We start from the raw sequence: 20,041 nt of genomic DNA, 5'->3' as shown, positions 1-20,041 counted from the left end.
CTTATTACACCTCTCAACTCAGTACATCATAAGCCACACATAAGCACATTGGAGACAGGAAATGGTTTTACCCTCCTGGCAACAAAATATCTGTCCTCCTCATAATTTATTTCCCTACCATCATTAACCTGTCTGGCTTTTACTGTGTTCCCAATAACATCAATACTGAAGCATTCATTCCACTGGCTGTTGGATGAAGTATTATGCACAATATTGGTCTGTTTGGCATATTTATTGGGATGTGGCAGATCAGGAGTAACCTCCTTCTCTTTATCCCATCTTCTAAGTATGTCCGAGCTGCTGCTATTCCCCAACACTGTCCCCAACAAGTGTCTGTTCTATCAGCAAAAGCTCCTCTCTATGATGCACATGGATTCAGTGTTGCCAGTTGTTCATTTATAATAAGCTTCCAGAAGAATAATTTGATCACATCTCATGGACACATTGACCAATAAGAATCTTCAATAACGGAGATTCCTGTATAGTCCTCCCACTCACACCCTGCTCTGAAGCTATTTAAAAATGGTAAATGACCAATAACAATATTTTGTCGGTGTATTCTGCAGAAGAGAGGAACCCCAGAAAATATTATTTCAATATGCAGTATCAATGGCTCCATGAAGGGGAATCAGCAATAAGTAATGCCCTTTTTCCACCAAAATCCCGGGTCTGTCCCGGGATTTTTACCTGGCATTTTGCCGGGTCATACCGGCTTAGACCCCGTTTCCACTGCACCCTTGTCCCGGGTTTTTCCTGGGTCGCCTCCATTCCCAATGAACACAGGTAAGCCCAGCAAAAACTGTGTCATTAAAAATTACCTTTATTCAGGCCATTTTTAGTGACATCCACATTTAATGAAATTTTTAAGGACATCCTTTATTTTTTATCATTTTTTTTTTATTATTTAATTTCATTTAATTATTATTAATATCATTATTGGGCCTGATTCAGCAAGGATCGCAATTGCGATTATGAACGTAGTAGGCCGATTGTTGCTTACTGCGCATGCATATGCATTGCAGTGCGCGAAGACACCACTGCGATCACAGACACCACCCAGACCCATCGCAGAGTGATTGATAGGAAATACGGTTTGGGTGGTGGTGACGGGGGTGGTTGGTGAAACGCAGGCGTATCAGTTCGTTTGAAAGCCGTTACAAGAGCGTGCATAAATTAGCCACTATGATGGCATACGTAGCCTGAGCTCTCACTGCGTACTGGAAGGCTAGCAATTCTGAGTAAGGTCTGAAGGTCAATTGTGCGTGAAGCTCGATAATACATGATGGTACCGATGTTTTTGCAGACTTGCAAAGTATTATGGATGTGAGTAAGGGGAAGTGAGCATCTTTAAGTTGGGTCGCAAAGGCAATGTAATTGCAAACAGAAGCATATTTTTGCAGCAGGTCTGCGTGCGTAATCGCAGCTGCGATCGCAATGGCAATCCATAATGAATCAGGCCCATTATTATTTTATTTATTATTTATTTAATTTAATGACATTTTTAATGACATTCTTCTTTTAATGACACATTTATTCAGACATCTCCTCTGGTCTCTGGGTGATTACATTAGCAGCCAGCACCCTGTAAGGACCAATCAGCAACTTTTGCAATTACCTGGGTCAAAAAACCAGAGTAAGAGCTGTTAACACTGCAGTGTTACCGGGTTTTACCTGCTAAAAACCCTGCTCGATACCCAGGAAGAAATCCTGGGTCAGTAGACCAAGGATTTTTTCCTTGGAGCTGTTTCCACTGAGCTGATTCCCAGGTAGACACGGCAATTACTCAGGTTTTTTAGGCAGTAGAAAAGGGGTATTAGTGAGAATGTTGCTTTAAGCTTTATTGGGATACTTATTTTAAAATGAACTTACCTGGGGATCGATTTATCAAAGGCAAAAAAGTCCTAAAAGGATTTTTAGCTTATTTATCAATGCCCACAAGCTGGTGAAGGTCATCGATGGCTACCTATCAAAAAGCATGGTCAAGTCTATTTATCATCAACAACTGAGGTACAATATCGAAGCTGTCCACTGATAGCTTATCCAGCAATGGTCTTCAACCTTTGGCAGTCCATTTGCTGTGGAACTACAGACCACAGGATGCCCTGCCACAGTTTTAGCATGCTGTTATGTCAAAACTGTGGCAGGGCATGCTGGGATGTGTAGTTCCATACCAGCTGGAGGGCCAAAGGTTGAAGACCCTGTTATGCCTTTCTTAGGATAGAATTGATTGGGAGGGATGTCCATAGGAAAAACTGCTTAATTTTTTTAAATAAAGCAATTTTTCTGTGTTGTTTTTTTATTATTTTTTCCATTGTTTTCCTTTTGTTTTAACTAACCTTTTTTAATATTAAATCTGGAAGTCCCTGTCTCAGTACACATGTGGGAGCCGATAAGCCAGCTCTCACATGCGCTCTTTGATAACTAACTTTTACCACCACCGGCCAGTGTCGCTGGGAAGTTGAGCAACGGTCAACTGCCCTAGTAACTATTTTTTAGGAAAGAAGACTTTTTGTCTTTTTTTTTCAGAGCGATCTTAAATAAACCACATAATATTAGTAAATAAGAATTAATTAATTCAATATGAGTATAGTACTACAGAGTATTAATAATATATTGTTAGACTACTACTTACAAAAACAAATATTTTCAAATAATTTAGAAACATCAATGAGAACAGATAAAAATCATAACCAACTTCAAAAAGTCACAGCAAAGGAAATAAATATAAATGCTTTCCTACTTCCTAGTGTTAAGCTATGTCCTTGTATAAACTATGCATTTATCAGAACAAATGGACTTATCAGATAGTTGCAAGGAAAATGAGATATCGTCCACAGCTCAGAAACCTCGCTTAGTTTTAACACTAGAGATGCAGCCTGTGTACTTCAGCAGTGGGAAGTTATGGTGACATAGTTACAGCACTCATTAACAGAAAGTTAGACTGCTCATCTGTGTCCTCATCAGATCAGTGACCTTGAATGCCAGAAGAAAGTACATTATTATGAATGTCACAGGATGGGGTCCTGCTGCCACAATGCTAAGCAAAGAAATATTTGCCTTATATGATAATCACCCCCTTCTGTGTGTACACAGACAGCACATTCCGTAAAACACTTTTAGAATCCAAACTAAGCTGCGGTGGAACCATTCCTGGAATGTACAGAACGCGGGTATGCTCCACTACTCACTGCTACTATATGCTGATGCTGAAATTAGCGAAAACTTCTTTAAACACAAATTATTTGGATAACAATATTATTACAATCTGACATTTCACTGGTCTAAAAATATGTTTCCAGACATTTCTTGGTCAGATTTTAAGCTTGAAAAGAAGTTATATAAAATAAGCTTATTTACAGTACATCCTAGCTAGGAGTACTGCCCTGCACCTGTTGTGGTGATATATATGTGATATGACTAGACATGAGAACTATTCTCAGATCTGTGTTGCAAAAATACTGTTTGCTTATATAGGAACATAAATGCACAATAATTTATAAATGCACACTTTAACCAATCACAGGTAGCTATGCATTAATGATGTGCAAATGCATATATAGTGTGCTTGACCTAGTGCCAAAGTACTCTTGATATATATATATATATGTACATACTGTACACACATGGCTTTATATACACATATACACATTTCCTTTGCTAACTTCAACAGGTCCACTCCAAGTGCAAGCAGCCTGATGACAGAGCAGTTGTTTTTTATTTTTTCTTTCTTCAAACATCAATGGACAATGTAAAGTGGTGTGGGTTGGTGTTTAACATTTTCTAATGTAATATGTGTGTGTCTTCATTGAAACTCACAAGCGAACACAGTACTTGTTCCCGCTATACCATTAATTCTAAAAATACCCACATTACCGCAGTTATGCTACAGAACTTGGTGAAAAAATGGCATTGCTTGTATGATATCAAACACTGGTCTTAATCGAACAAACAACACTTCTGTAACTGATTGTGATTGTGCTCACATATGTGTAACTGTAACTGATGATACTGTATTGTGCTCACATATATCACCCCTTGCTTGCCAGCATTTGTTAAGTAGCAGCATGCTACGGATCTTCAAGGATGGGCTTTCCTGTGTCTGATGTGACAGCACTTTTCCCAGAGGTAAGGGAACACTGATATCTGTGGCAAATGAAAGTTCCAATGGCAATTAGACTTAAATTGTCAACAGAGCCCAAAGCTAGTGCCAAAATAGACTGCTATTAAGGAGCATAGCTAGTGCTCTTGGGAGAGATGGACAGATCTACTTATGTGATGGAGGAGAGAATGGAGAGTGTATGGGGTACATGGATGTAAAAAACACATAAGCATAGTGATTTCAGAAATTTCACTAGTACTGATGCCAAGTAGGAGGTTATTATTTTGGTTACTACCTAAGCATTTAGATTAACACATTAGTAATCATGCAGGACCTTTACCAACTCTAGAATGCCTATGTCTCCTGGTTTTAAGTCAAATTATAGGATTTCAATTCATAATACTGTAACTACATAAAATACATCAACCTTATTTTACTTTCAGGGTACCAATTCCACTTCACAACATTTACTGCTGCATCTGTAGTATGTAAGAGCACCTGCCATATATCCATATACCTGCCATATATCCATATACCTGCCATTTGAAAGCCAGTATCAAGTTACCCTACAAAATTCTTATTCAACTGCATATGCTCTATTCAAGTACACATATTTACAACAGACAATTGCAAGTGTCCACACTGACCTTATAATACCCATACAGGGTAGCAACTTTAGATCATACACAGAAGTTGTATTAAGCACAATCTAACATTCCAACTAAATTATATTTCAAAAAGTATAACATGACAAATTATATAATCTCTGTTATGGTATATATAGTATACGCTTTTCACGCAGACATATATAAAAGGTTTGAATGCAACCGTAGATCTTAATACACTTTGCCAAACTGTTGAATGACAAAACAACCTGCAGTGACATATCTTGTCTCCTCTGCATATATAGTCTTACCTTTTTGGAGAAAGGTGGCTTGCTGAGATTGACCCCATCCCGAATGAGTTTATCCCGTATCATGATCTTTAACTTCAATTTAGGATACGTGACCAAGTTTTTGCTCAGCTGTCCAGTTTTATTACTCCTTGGAACTGGCTTGTGACCCTGTGCTTCCCTCCATGCTTTGGTTTCATACTGCTCCACCAAGTGGCTGGTGTAGATATCAGGTGTAGGTGACTCTAACTGGGGCTCCAAAGTGAAATACAATCCGCTTGCGGCCTCTTTCTCCTCTTCCCTCAATCTTTGGACGGCATCATGGATTTTTTTACGATGCTGATGGATCATCACTCCAATAGCATCCAAATCAGGATCCCCAATCTGTTTGCACACCTCCAAATCATCATACCCATTATCCACAAATGATTCTGTATACTGAGACAGCTGTAACGCTTTCAGCCACTCATACACTATATTTGAACACATGGTGTGTATATGATGGAGTCAGGAAAATTAATTGCCGGCTCCCAAAACATAAAATGATGAAATAACAATATCCAAAGTAAGAATAAAAATAGTGTCCAACAGGAAAAATAATAGTGAAATGTTGTTGGCTTTCTACAACTTTAGAATTCTCAGATACCAATGGAATAAGGAATAGCACAGGTACCTGGTGATGTGTGGCATTCTGCAGCCAAGAGGAGACAGTCCAAAGAAAAATCACATTTGTTCAATCCTAAAGACAGAAAGCAGACTGTCTATGGAGATAGTTCCTGTGTCCTTTTCTTCAATCAGATCAAGAGTAAACTGATTACACCTCAACTGTCTCCTGCTTCATTGCTGATACAGTGCCGGAATAATAATTTAACAACAGGCAACACCCATATGCCATGCTATCAAATGTTTTCCAAACAACTTACTTTTTATATCCACAATGCAAACAGTATGCTCAGCGTTCCCTGTTATACACCAACGCGATCCAGGCAGGCTCCAGTCTCCCACCCTCTTCTGAACAGTTTGCTTCTCTCCTCCTGCTCTGCCTTCATCCCTGGGATGCCAGACACACTTCTTACTCCTCCACCAGTCAATACACTAAAAAAAAAAAAAAAAACCTCAATATGTCCTCAGGTTAGCTGGCTGGTTGTGGCTTTCTGTCATCCTCTAGCCCCACCTTCCTTTATTAGTACAACCTAGTAAGACAGTTCCTTGTAGTATCTGCTTGTTTCCTTTCACAATACTGGCTCCACACTATTTTTATTTATTGTTCCAGATTACATTTGCAGGCGCTTCAGTGTGATAGAGAGAGGGAGGATTACATGTGCAGTTCAGCCGGCAGCCTCTCCTGTGTGTGTGTGGGGAGGGGATTTTGATTCAAGATTAATCTGCAAGGCAATACAGCAGGCAGTTTAGCAATGGGCAGTCTGCATCCTTAAGGTTATTTTGTCATTCAATCTTCTTTAAAAATATAACAACCACTCATCTCCTTTTTAATTTGTGCTTCACTCACAACGTTATGCTAAACATACTTTACATTTCCTATGTTGTCCCTGTCGTCTCCTGCAGACATAAAGCGACCAAAACCCTTTACTGAAACCTTTCTATGTGATAGTTATTCTGAACAGAAGAGGAAAACGGGAATCTCAAGGATGTGACTAGAGCAATAACCTGTTGCAAAATTGTTCTGACACTGGCTGTGTGATACAACAACCCGAACCTGGCATCTCAGAAACCTCAGCAGCTCTTCCCTGCTTAATTGGATTCATGATTCCATTTTGCAATAAAATAATAAACTTATCCTTAGATAGAACACATTACAGTAGCTATTTGCTTACATAATAACCAAGCTATTTCCAGCAACTTTAAATATACTTAGTTTGTGTGTTAAGGGCGAAGTTATATTATTCTTTTCCTAAGCAAATGCTGACTGTAGTAAAATGAGGAAAATGAACCTACAAACTAATCTAGAAGTTCACATTGCAGTTTTTATCACAGACACATTAAAATACTTTGTATATTTTTCTCAAATATTCTTCTTTCCGAATCACTGTTCTCTTGTAGAGCATCACTTGTAAATCGAAATGATAATTAGTACAGGTAAAATTTAGCCAATACTACAACAACTCAGTTTATAAAATGTCAACTGCAACTTTGCATCATCATTTTTCTCTGTAGGATGATAGTGAATCGGTACGATATGCCGGCTGTCGGGATGCCTCCTGTCAGAATACCGACAGCAACATCCCGATGGCTAGTATCCCGACAGGGGTCAGGGAAGTATACTTACCCTCCCCACCTAAACCCTCCCTTCTGGTAGCCTAACCCTCTCCACCCCGCTCCCTAACCCTCCCCGTTAGTTCATGAACCTAAGTCCCCGTCCTTCGTGCCTAAACCTAACCCTCCCCCCTTAGTGCCTAAACCTAACCCCCCCTAGTTGTGCCTGACCCTAACCCTCCCCTCTAGGGGTGTGTAACCCTAACCTCCCCCCAAAAAATCTAACGCTCACCCCGCTAACTGCCCTAACCCTAACCCCCCCCTGCGGCTATGAGGATAGGCGTCCCAGACTTGCCTCGTTCAGGCATCCGTCTGTCTGCTTTCCGGCGTCGGGAATAGGATAGGTGTCGGTATTTCGACACTTAGACCGGCGGCTGCTGGTCAGCTGACTACATCCCCATGATAGTGCCTGATTCAGACATGGTTGGTAATGCAGCCGTATTCACATTTGTTCTCGCAATAGCGGTTGTGGGGAATATGCAAATGCTCAACGTTACCTTTGTGCTGGACGGTGCGAAGGAATGTACGAGTGGTGAGACGCCCACTTTCAGGGTTCGTGGTCTGTGCATTTGCAATGCAGATTGTAAACACTCCAACATTGATGCAACATCATTTGCACCATTGACATTTGTGGTAACCTAGGGTCTACTCTAAATACTCTGCTCAAATACAATATACATGGCATCTGAAGCAATGGACTTGCAATTTGGAACACAGCAGTGTTCCCAGACACACAAATGACACACCCATAACGCGCCACTGAAACAGTCTTTTTTTGCAATCACTTTAGGTCACCTCCCAGTCTCCACCCTGATATACCCAGGGATCGCAAACCCCTTCATAAATGCTACTGATCCTGTACGCAATTGTGAACAGCATAGGACACTTAGGTTCATGCGTGCGCAGTAAGGGATCACTGGATTTTTCACGCGTGGTTTCAAAACATCGCTCAATTGCATAAACACTGACACTGCGTCCATCTCTGAATCAGGCCCATAGAACATTGTATTTCATAGTATTTATTTCGGTGGACTAGTAAAAGTGTTATGCCGTCTACAGTCTTTTAAGTAAAGTCTGTGTAAAATGTTTTCTGTGGTAAAGGCTGCAACATCTGATTGTGAACCTTTGACTGGTAATAGGACGCTTTTGACAAGAGGAACAGGATATTTTATTTACTGTATAAATCTAACAAAGCGGTATTGTTGGAGGCAGACATGCCAGCAGCAGGAACCTTTTTGTTATTGTATTATCCGATGGTGTCACTGTACAGAAGTGCAAAGTCAGAGTCTAGACACTTCCTTGTTGAACCATTCATGCCCACACTCATCTATTTGTTAATGTAATGTGGTGCTGTCACTGCATTCAGCATCATTGTGTGCAGTATAATACAGCAGTAAAGAATATTCTGAAGTGTCATGTGCCTTCTTGCATTTCTGTAATAGTTGTCTGATACATTAAACTGTAATATATATTGTCACATAAGAAAGAAATATCTCAAAGAAAGTTCTGTTCCTGCAATATCTATACAGGTGTTTTCAGTATCAAATGACATTTCCCAGTAGTTTCCATTTTTATAGAGTGGCTGGAGACTGAGGGGTCTATTTACTAAGCAGTGTTAGGAGACAGAGTGAAAAGTGATAAGAAAGTGTTAAGGTGCCAGCCAATCAGCTCCTAACTATCATTTTTCAAACACAGCCTGTGAGATGGCAGGTGGGAGCTGATTGGCTGGCACCTTATCACTTTTCACTCTGTCTCCTAACACTGCTTAGTAAATAGACCCCTTGCTATACTTACCCTAGAAACACTGCTGTTACTAAGGTTAATACATACCTTTCTTAAACATTTTGAGACCACCAGACATGAATATGACACCCATCTAACATGATGTAACCATTGGCGGTCATCATAACAAAATTTTATTACACTCTATACAAGCATAGAATCCTACACCTATTACCTATCCAGTATGATGGGACCACTGGACATAATCATGCTACTCTTCCATTAAACCATATACACAGGGCCTGAGTAGTATAGGTGTGTGCCTTCAGAGTCTAGGGCTCTGAGGGTGGCACTGTCGTCGCCCAAAGGCCCTTTCTTATGGCTAGCAGGGTGTCTCGAATGGCAACCTGCAGCCAAGATCTCCGCTGCAGTGCCGCCGGAGCATCCATTACACCCTCCAGACATACACCCTGCAGCCTATACAGCCGATCGGTGCATCTTCTGGACACTTTGGTCATCACTCTACTTACCGGTGCTGCCAGCCCTGCCCCCTCTGCGCGACGTATTATAATGACATCATGTGCGCAACGGCAAGACGTCAGATGCCCAGGGGGAGGGGTGGCACAGGGCGCATTTGTGCCCTGCTACAGAACTGCATTCACATTATATGACACCATATCTATCCAACATGAAATAATCACTGGATGTGATTATAATATAATTTTATTAAATTTTATACTAATTCCCAATATGGGCCAACCATTGCATACATGGTCATAGATATAGTTGACACTTAGGGGTATACTGTATTTATCATTGGTGGTTAGTAGATGGCAGTAACTATCATTAAGTATCGCTGCATGTCGCTTTGCTGTTTAATGCTTGAAGAATGGCCAACCCCATAGCAATATATGTGGACAGCGTTAAACTGCAGAAAGCAGGTTAAGGCCAGAGAAATCTCCAACATTAACCATTTAATAAATTGCACGATATACAGTGATGGGTGTTTTCCAGATAAAACTCCTGTTCTCCTAGGATTGTTTGGCTTTTTGCTGTATAATAAATAGAATCATAATTCTGTATGTCAACAATATTAAATACAGTAGCATTTTATTTTTTAACAGTTTCCTATATAGTAACTACATATAACACAGCACTTTGTTTAATCATTCACATCAGTCTCTGCCCCAGTGGAGCTTACAATCTTTTTAAGTGATTTACACAATATCTATTGATGATAGCTGATTGTACACATAAGTAGGCACAAAGCTTCCGCCACTGCCCCACACCAGTGCTTACTGCTCTTACGTGTAGTGTTTTATAGTAATATTTCTACTCTCTAGAACTTCATATCACTCAACTAAAAACCTAATCTCTGTGTCTGTTTTTACAGTCATTAATAGAAGACTGGGTTCAATATGTAAAAACAGGAACTTGCTTTATATATTGAGATCATGCTGCACTGCCAGATATGTCATTATGTACTTTAATTTCCCCTTCAGAAACCATTCAGGAATGGTCAGATATTGCTCATTTAATGCTCATGAGTAATGCGTTATGGTATACGTACGTTGTACATATTAGCAAGGTCAGCTCTTTTAGCCAGGAAAATTGTACTAACGTATTTCATTCTGCGTATTCACATTTTGTATAGTTCTGAGTCATTTAGAATTCAGTTTGGGATTGTTGTTCTGGTGTGTTACTGTTAAAGAACATTTAACAGATTCAGGGGCCTATTCATCAACACTAAAATACACAGAATTACTGCAGCTGTAGGCAGTGCTGTGCATGCGCTGCTTTTACGGATGTAACAACGCATGCGCAGCACTAATTACAACTGCGGTAAGTTAGAGCAGGCAGAGAAAAGTATTTATATCCTGAAAAGATGTCATCGCAAAAATGACAGCTTTTCTAAATAGATACTTATGGAGAGGAGGAATGATGAATTCCTCCGGTAATTAGGTAGAACTCGATGCGAGTTCTAAACCGAATTACCTCCAGAGAAAGTTTAGGTTTGATGAATAGGCCCCTGAGTTTGAAGTTCATTACTATTTGCTATAAGTTATTGTTTGCACTGATCTGAATGTTGCGTGTACAAAACGATTTATTATGGGGGGTGGGGGATGGATAAGTATGGGCGTGATTCAGAGATGGTTGATAATGCAGCCGCTTTTGTTGCCACTCTTGCAATAGCGGTAACAGTTCCGGGAATATGCATATGCTAATCTCAACCTCCCCTATTGTGTGATGGAGAGTACGAGCGTTGAGAAGCCCACTTTCAGGCTGCGTGGTCTGTGCATTTGCGATGGAGATTGTAAACACTTCAACATCGATGCAACTCAAATCGGTCACACCATCAGCATTTGCAGTAGCCTAGGGTCTACGCTAGCTACTCTCCTCTAATCCAACTAAACATGGCCCCTGAAGCTGTGAATTTGTGATTAGGAACGTAGCAGTGTTCCTGTTCCCAGACACGCTTGTGACTCTTTATAACATACCCATGAAATGGCCCCTTTTTGCGATCACTTTTAGACATCTACCAGTCTCCGCCCTGAAACACCCAGGGATTGCAAACCCCTTCTCAAGTGCTAGTGATACCGTACGTAATTGCGATCACCTTCGGACACTTCGGTTCACGCGTGCGCAGTTAGTATGTCCCAGGCCTTTACCTCATGTGCAGAAGTAAAAAATCACTGAGTTGCAGAATCATCGAAACTGCGTCCATCTCTGAATCAGGGTCTATGTATATTATGTATCATACAAATTATGTCCATTACATACCATATAAATTATGTCCATTATGTACCATATAAACTATGTCCATTATGTACCATATAAATTATGTCCATTATGTACCATATAAATGATGTCCATTACGTACCATATAAACTATGTCCATCATGTACCATATAAATTATGTCCATTATGTACCATATATAAATTATTGATGAAGTTCTTAGTCACATACAGTATAATGTGTTCTCCACTTGCTATGATAATGTGCAGAATAACAATGTCAACTAATGACCAGAGGTTAAATGTAATATTTTATGACTATGAAGCTCACAAGGGTTCAAATAGATACACATAGATTTTTTGTATCTTCCGTATCACTGCAAAAATTATTCTGAAGGAGCCTATCCCTGGGGCTGTGAATGTTATAAATCTTGTTAATAAAATAGAATTTTGATGAATATATATATATATATATATATATATACATACATATACAGCTATTACCTTGTGATGCGTTGCAATTCAGAATGACCAAACCTCATTCTCCAGGAAATATCACTGGGATTTACTATTTTGCTAAATGATCTATATTCCAGCATGGTCTGTTTATCTCAAAGTCAACAGTAGAAAACATATAACAAGCTCACAGCGCCCTCTACTGACAAAATAACTGTCTGATTATATTTTTACAAATGTGAAGGCTTATACATTTCTCCTCTCCAACATTTATACTAACTCTCAATTCATTACATTAAGCTGAAACGTGTTTTATTATTAAGCAATTTTTTTAAGGGGTAAATAGTTAAGATACAGGACAATAACAAAACATTTAATTACTGTGTGCTTTAAGGAAATGTGTACTATTAAGGTTGCAACATGTATTCATCGTCTTTTCTTAGAAGATTGTCAGGTTAGCTAAATAAAAGTAGCTACCTCGGAAATTCAGATTCTGGATGGCTTAATAGGTATTAAGGTCGTGCCCTTTATATTAAGGCTGAATAGAAAAAAATGTAAATCTCCATAGAGAATTCAGAAGCGGGGGGGGGGGGGGGGCAGAGTGTTTAAGGGTATACACCTCAAAAGCTATTGGAGGTACCGGTCTGAAATTTGGCATGGATAGGTAGAACTGTCAGGGCAACAAAAAAAAAATCGAATTTGGGAATAATCTAAAGCTCCAAATGTCACTTTTTTCTGGCATTCTCAGTTAGGACAACTTTTCTGCTGTTCTTTATGGGGGATATTTGGGAAGTAATAACTCAGGGTTGGGGGCGAATTTAGACTTGGAGTTTGTTTTATTAGGTAGCTATTGTTCCAGAATAGGGCCTTTTGGGGTTCAGGTAATTAAGAAAGTTACAGTTTTTAAACTATTACCTCACAAATCTGCCATTATACAGATAGGAAGTTTAAATTCCTTGCGCAGCCACAGTAGGAGCCTCCAGCAGGTGTATTCACTGTGGCTTCACTTGGCTGCAGCAAGATGGCTGCCTATTGTGTGCGGTAGAAGGGTTGGGTCCAGGGGAAGAAAGCCGGCGTTTCCGGGATGCGGGGGACTGGGAGTAGGGGTTATAGCGGGCATAACTGCGCCCGGGAACCGGGATGGTAGCAGGCATTAGTGCCGGTGGTGCGGCGACAGTGCAGACAGTGGTGGTGCAGGCGTTAGGACCCAGGGGAGGTAGCAGCGCACAGATACAGGCTTGGATCTGGAATATCCGTAATACCTGCATCTGTGTTTAAAAAAAACAAACACAGAAGCAGGGACGGGTCAGTGAAAAAATATAACTTGGCACTCAGGATAATTGGTTCAACGGATGGTGGGTGCCCTCCTGGAGTATTGATACACAGCAAGTATCTCCTCAGGAGCTATAAACAGCCCCAAAGTAGAAAAAGAAGCGGCACTCCAAAAAGTAGTAAAAAAAAATGTTGTATTAAAGAGACAACATAAACACAACTGTGTCGACGTTTCAAGGTCACTGTGGACCTTTTCCGAGGACCATAACAAGCACAAGTTCTGAGGAAAAGGTCCACAGTGACCTTGAAACATCGACACAGTTGTGTTTATGTTGTCTCTTTAATACAACATTTTTCTTCATTACAATTGGAGTGCCGCTTCTTTTTCTACTTTGGGGCTGTTTATAGCTCCTGAGGAGATACTTGCTGTATATATATATATATATATATATATATATATATATATTGTGGCAGTGTCACCAGAGATGGCACTGGTGAGCATCTGATATGTGGCAGTATCACCAGAGGTGGCACTGGTGAGCAGCAGATTCTGTGTGGGGCAGGTGAGATCCGCCCACACAGACTAGTAAAAGCATTTTGGAAAGATTGCTAATTGCTGCCTGGTGGAGAGAGCTCAGGTGTGGGCTGACGAGAAGGCAGACCAGTCAGGCTGCTGGGGACAGTCTAGGTGAGACGGTAGCAGCCAGGAGAACCCAGTGAAGCTAAGCGAGTCATTGGGGCCAGAAGGCCTGGGTCCAGATCTTGCAGGAGGCAAGGGGGAACCATCAAACTCTCAGACTGTGGTACTATAAAGCAGCGAGGCTGCAGGCTAACCAAGCTATATCAGGCCAGGAGGCAGCGTCGTAGCTAGATGGCAGTGCGCCCTGTGCAGCACTGCCTTCCCTCTCCGCCCCCTCCTCCCCCCCCTGAGCTCTTACCCTAACTTCCGAGGGGAGGAGGGAGGGCGGGATCTTGCGCCGACTTTCAGTGACCCCTGTCCGGCGCGCACCACTGCCGGAGGTCTCTATCTGCAGACCTCCGGCACAAAGAAGTATGTGGCCGGTGCCGCTGGAGGATGGCGCCCGGTGCACATGACCCCTCAGCCCCCCCCTAGTTACGGCCCTGCAGGAGGCCAGGGTCCAATTCTGCATGTGGCAGGAAGGACCCCCATTTACCGAGACTGTGTTGGCAGACTAGATGCAAACTTATAGAGAGGGCTCAAGAAGTGAGCTAGTGCCCTAAGAGAGGGTTAGGTTGTTTAGTATTTTATTGTTGTTTCCTGACTACCATGCTGAAGTAAAGTACCATCTTCATTTGTATGCTGGAAACCTGTGTGTGGACCCTCATTAAGCACCTAAACATTGCACCAATCCACCATCTACCGAGCTGATTAACCCCAAGACATCACAATATGGTGGAGAATGCGGGCACCAAGAAATTCTACGCACCAAGATTCTATGCAAGTAAATGGCCATAAGGAGGCTCACTGCACCTGCATGGCTCGTCAAGGTGGTGAGTGGAAACAACGCATGTTGAACTGTTTAAGAGAATTGTCTGCAAATGTGCACTTCCTTGGCATTGGAACAGTTAAAAGGAATTGTGTGGTTTAATAGTTCTGTTGAAATCCTCAAGCTCGTTAAGTCAAGGTGTGGTACTGAGAGAGCAGAGGCTCCTATTGAAAAGCTGTTGAGACTGTTTTGATACATGCTGGTAATTGTAGTGCCACATGAAGAAAAAAATGTTTTGCTGGGTTAAAAATACTTGTGAAGACAAAGTGTGATACAGTTAAAAGAAAAACAAGTTGTTCCTGTGTATTTTGTGTCAAGAATTATGGCAAATAAAAATAAATATTTTAAAGGCAGAAAGCCTGCTACACAGTTTGTCTCAAGCTAGAGAGATGGAAAACCCGGGCTGGAGTTTACAGTCTGAATGTGAAGAAAGTCAGTTACATGGAAGAGATTTAAAGTTGTTTGAAATCCTCTGTGGTGAATCCTTTCAAATTGATGGGGTAAACCGTGATAATACGTTAAAAGAGACATTTACAAAGCAGAATAAATATGTCAGTGTGTGTGGTCAGTGTGTGGTCAGTGTATGGTGCAAGGTCCGTCCAATGAGGGCTATATCAGCCTGGAAGAATTTGATAGAATGCGTAAAGCTTTGAATGAAGGCAATTCGTATTATGCTGGGAAGGTTGATGACTTAACGGAGCAATTATCTGAGGAGAGAAATGTTCATGAAACAAGCTGAAAAGAAATTACGGAGTGAATTGTCCACTTTGAAAATGGCATTTGAGCAGCAAGAAATAAAAAAACAAAGTTCTTAAAGCAGCAGACCTCAAATTGGCAGCTATGTCTGAACGCATTGAGGAAGCTAAATCTTTTCAATCTGTTCCAAAGTATGAGAATGATATGATTCTAGCAAAGAATGACGTATTAGAGCAGGATGTTGTGGAATTGCAGCAAAAGTGTGTGATATTCAGCAGGAAGTGGAAGAATTGAAAGAAGGTGTCCAGAGACATCAGAGTGATGCAGAGCACGCACAAGTGAAAGTGGCGGATCTGGCTCTAGTATTAAAAGGAAAATACTCTTTAATTGTGTCCACACAAGTAAAACTTAAAGATTGTGAATTGGAGAAAAGTTCTCTGGCTGAAGAGTTATGTGAAGTAGAAGAGAAGTATCTCCAGATGCTGCAGACTCGCGCTCATTGGGAAACTGACCGTGAAGGTAAAGAGATGGAGATGGTCTGTCTTAAAGTCAGCTGTAAAGAGCAAGTACAAACTCTCCAATCCAATTTAACTGCTGCTAGAGCAGTTTCAGAATGTCAGACAGAAAGAAATGTATTCCTGGAGGAAAGTCTGCATAAAGCCGTCAAGCAAAGTGAATCTTTGGAGAGAGAGCTTAACCTTGCCCGTGGCAGGACTTGGAAGTTGCAAGAACAGAGTGAGAACCTTGAGAAGTGGAGTTGCAGAGTGAATTAAACGTGGCAGAGTCTGAAATAAATGTACAAAAGTTGAAATTTGCTGAACATGAAGTTGTGGAGCACAATCTACTGCAAGCTGAGAGCAAGTTGGAAAGCGCCATGGTGAAAATTGCCCAGCTGGAAGAGCAGCTGTCTATGGCTCAGGAAAAGTTCCACATGGTAGTGGGAAAATCAGAAGAGGCAAAGAAGTTAAATAACATTCTGAACTTGGATTCTGGAATCAAAATGGCGTCCGATGTCTTTGCTGAACCCAGTGTGGCAGAAGTACATAACCACAAGCAGCAATTGGTTCAAGTTGATCCTGAAAAGGCTGGCGCACAGAGTGATATGCTACCGCTGCAGAGTGTCTTGTGTGACGAGCAGCGGACAAACAGTGAATTGCGGGAACTAAGCAAGATGTTCCAGAATGATGTCTTTCAGCAGCAATGTGATCATAGAGATGTCCTCATTAAGGTTACCAGTGTACAAGAAGGGACAGAAGTATCTGAGTTGGGAAAGTCCCTAAAGGTCCGTCTTGGGAAAGTGGATAAGATTCCTTGCAGTGACTTTCAGCTTACAGTAATAACTGAAGGTGTGAAGCCCTCCCAAAGGGACACAGGTCCAGGTGGCAAAACCGTGTCTGAAATTGGCAATAAAGAACTAGAAATAATGTATACAGGTGGTGATTGCATAACCCGTGAGGCAAAGGTATAAGATGTACAAAAGTCTACAGATATGTTGATGGCTACCAAAGATGAGACTCTGATGTCACTATATGATCACAGTGATGTGAATGTGCCCAAGTCATACATTGTTGCAGTGGAAAACAGAACCTTACAGGCAGTTAATGGTAACAGTCTTGTGAAGAGTAATTCTCATATATGTGAAGTAATGCCGTCATGCAACCATGATAAAACTTGCAATACAGCTGTATTTATCTTTGAGGAAGTGAAGTGGTCTCAAACTACAAAGCTCGAAGCAAAACGTCCAGCTAAAGTGAATTGGAAAATAAAGACCTCTGTGGAGAGTGAACTTCAACCTGTGCTGGTGGAACATGTGGAAGCACATTATATTTTCAATGCTCAAAAATCGGGAGCACAAGAAAATCCAAGAGATCTATGCCTTAATGAAGTGGCAGATAGCCATCAAAGTGGTGAGATAAATTATGTGGATCAAAGGAGTCAATATTCAAGTATCCTATGTGGACATGGGAGTCTAGAATCTGAGGGTGACAGTGACAGTACGTTGTCTGTTGACATAAGGCCAAGGTCCAGAATTTGTGATGCTGATGACTCTCGAGGTACTGATAGCTCCTCTTCTTTCAAGGGGCCATCAGGGAAGTATGCCAGTAGCCAATATAGGGCTTCCAGGCTGCAGGTTAAAGATGGGTCAAGTAGAAGTTGGCCAAAAGATGTGCCTTTAATAGGTTTAAGTGGCAAGAGTAAAGATGAAGAATGTAACTTTGGGAAAAGTAACTTCAAGTACTTGATGCCTGACGTGGTGCCCAAGGGTGAGCCTCAAGTACTGCACAAAGAAAGCAAGTACCACCGTTGGTACCATAAAGTGAGGAAAAAAATGAGAAAAATTAACTCCGGAACTTGGAGGATGCGACTCCCAGAAATGACCAGAGTCTGGGTGACCGTGGGATACAGTTGATTTCCCTCATGAGGAGAGTGAAGAGGGACATCATCAAGAGAATGCCTCGTCCTGTGTTGCTGAAACCAGGGGTTTCAAGCTGGGGAGGGGGATATGTGGCAGTGTCACCAGAGATTGCATTGGTGAGCAGCTGATATGTGGCAGTATCATCAGAGGTGGCACTGGTGAGCAGCAGATTCTGTGTGGGGCAGGTGAGGTCCACCCACACAGACTAGAAAAGCATTTTGGAAAGATGGCTAATTGCTGCCTGGTGGAGAGAGCTCAGGTGTGGGCTGACGAGAAGGCAGACCAGTCAGGCTGCTGGGGACAGTCTAGGTGAGACGGTAGCAGCCAGGAGAGCCCAGTGAAGCTAAGCGAGCCATTGGGGGCCAGAAGGCCTGGGTCCAGATCTTGCAGGAGGCAAGGGGGGACCTTCAAACTCTCAAACTGTGGTACTATAAAGCAGCTAGGCTGCAGGCTAAGGAAGCTATATCAGGCCAGGAGGCCAGGGTCCAATTCTGCATGTGGCAGGAAGGATCCCCATTTACAGAGACTGTGTTGGCAGACTAGCTGCACCCTTATAGAGAGGGCTCAAGAAGTGAGCTAGTGCCCTAAGAGAGGGTTAGGTTGTTTATTATTTTATTGTTGTTTCCAGACTACCATGCTGAAGTAAAGCACCGCGTTCATTTCTATGCTGGAAACCTGTGTGTGGACCCTCATTAAGCACCTAAACATTGCACCAATCCACCCTCTGCCGAGCTAATTAACCCCAAGACATCACTATATATATAATATATATATATATATACATACATACATAAATACTGTGTTTTATACTATATATTGGGCACGTGAGATAGGCATTGTGGTCGGGTGTGATGGGCAGTGAAAAGGCATGTTGGGAGCTCTGAGGGGCATTGAAGGGGCTTGTGTTATGGTCTATACATGGTTTCATATATTTTAGTTGGGGCGATGGTCTGGCTCCTAAACTTTTAAGCTGGTTCCTAGATTTTAGAAAAATGTGTTGAGCCCTGATTTAGATAATTTTCCATTTCCTGCTTTACCCTGACCCTACACCCCTCACAGGTTAGTATGGTTTCAGGAGCTAGCAATCATTTTGGATGACAAGGGATGGTCCACCATCAAGAGACATTGGGGCATATTCAATTTGGAGCGAAACGTCCATTGCCTGACTTTTCGCCATCATCGCTGGTTTCAGGGTCATTAAAGTATCTTGCTCGTCCCCGCGTATCCCTATATTCGATTCAAAATCGACGAAAACGGGACCCGGGGAAAACGAAATCGGTGAAAAGTCCTATCATTTTGGGGGAAATCAGCCTGACACCCCCCAAAAGATTCTCAAACATGTGGTTTCACTATGGATACCCCCGAATAGCCCTGCTAAAGGTATTTGGGGTCTTTAAATGATTTCAATAGGTGCTATTTAGCATCTTTGGGAAAGTGGTGAAGAATAGCATTTTGCTACTTTTTTTGGAAACATAAGTAGTTCTGTCAAATTTGGGGTACATGAAAATGGGTGCTAGAATATTTTAAAGTGACTAATGTGAAGTTTTAAAAATTGTGAAAAATCCACCTGCCGCAACCTACAATTAAAAAACACCTGGGGCATACTTGGGAACCCCCTGAGTCTATTTAGCTAGTTTAGAAGTTTGTCCCCAAACTTTGGTTTTTTTTTTCACCCCCAAAACGAAAGTACTTTTTTGGGGTGTCCTAAAGTACTTTTTAAAAAATCTTTGACACAGAATACCTTTGGGGGACAGTCCAAGGGGTGCAGGGTGGGTTTTGGAAGTCTGCACCCCAAAACCCCAATTCTGCACTTTTTCTCACCACCTATTCATAGGTGATACTTTTTCGCTGGTCCCAGTGCATTGACTTTTCGCTCTGGCGAAAAGTCAGAAAAATTGAATACGGGGATGACTCAAATCAGTGAACATGACGTCATCGGTGAAAAAGTTTGCCGAGAACGGATTTTAGCA

At 41.5% G+C, this 20,041-nt stretch overlaps 1 protein-coding gene across 1 annotated transcript in view; it reads right to left on the bottom strand.

Moving 5' to 3' along the window:
• Window positions 1-6,075, bottom strand: part of SAMD5 (sterile alpha motif domain containing 5) — a 50,354-nt gene extending 44,279 nt beyond the window's left edge. Inside the window, exon 1 of the mRNA XM_088455634.1 lies at window positions 5,016-6,075. Coding sequence (XP_088311760.1) covers window positions 5,016-5,480 — 465 coding nt within the window. The 5' untranslated portion in view covers window positions 5,481-6,075. The remainder of the gene's footprint in view (window positions 1-5,015) is intronic.
• Window positions 6,076-20,041: the final 13,966 nt, after the last annotated feature.

Source organism: Taudactylus pleione, unplaced genomic scaffold, assembly GCF_031769625.1.
Source record: "Taudactylus pleione unplaced genomic scaffold, aTauple2 ptg000006l, whole genome shotgun sequence".
Taxonomy (NCBI): Eukaryota; Metazoa; Chordata; class Amphibia; order Anura; family Myobatrachidae; genus Taudactylus; species Taudactylus pleione.
Note: the sequence above shows the minus strand (reverse complement) of the source record. Positions and strands in the feature narration are given on the sequence as shown.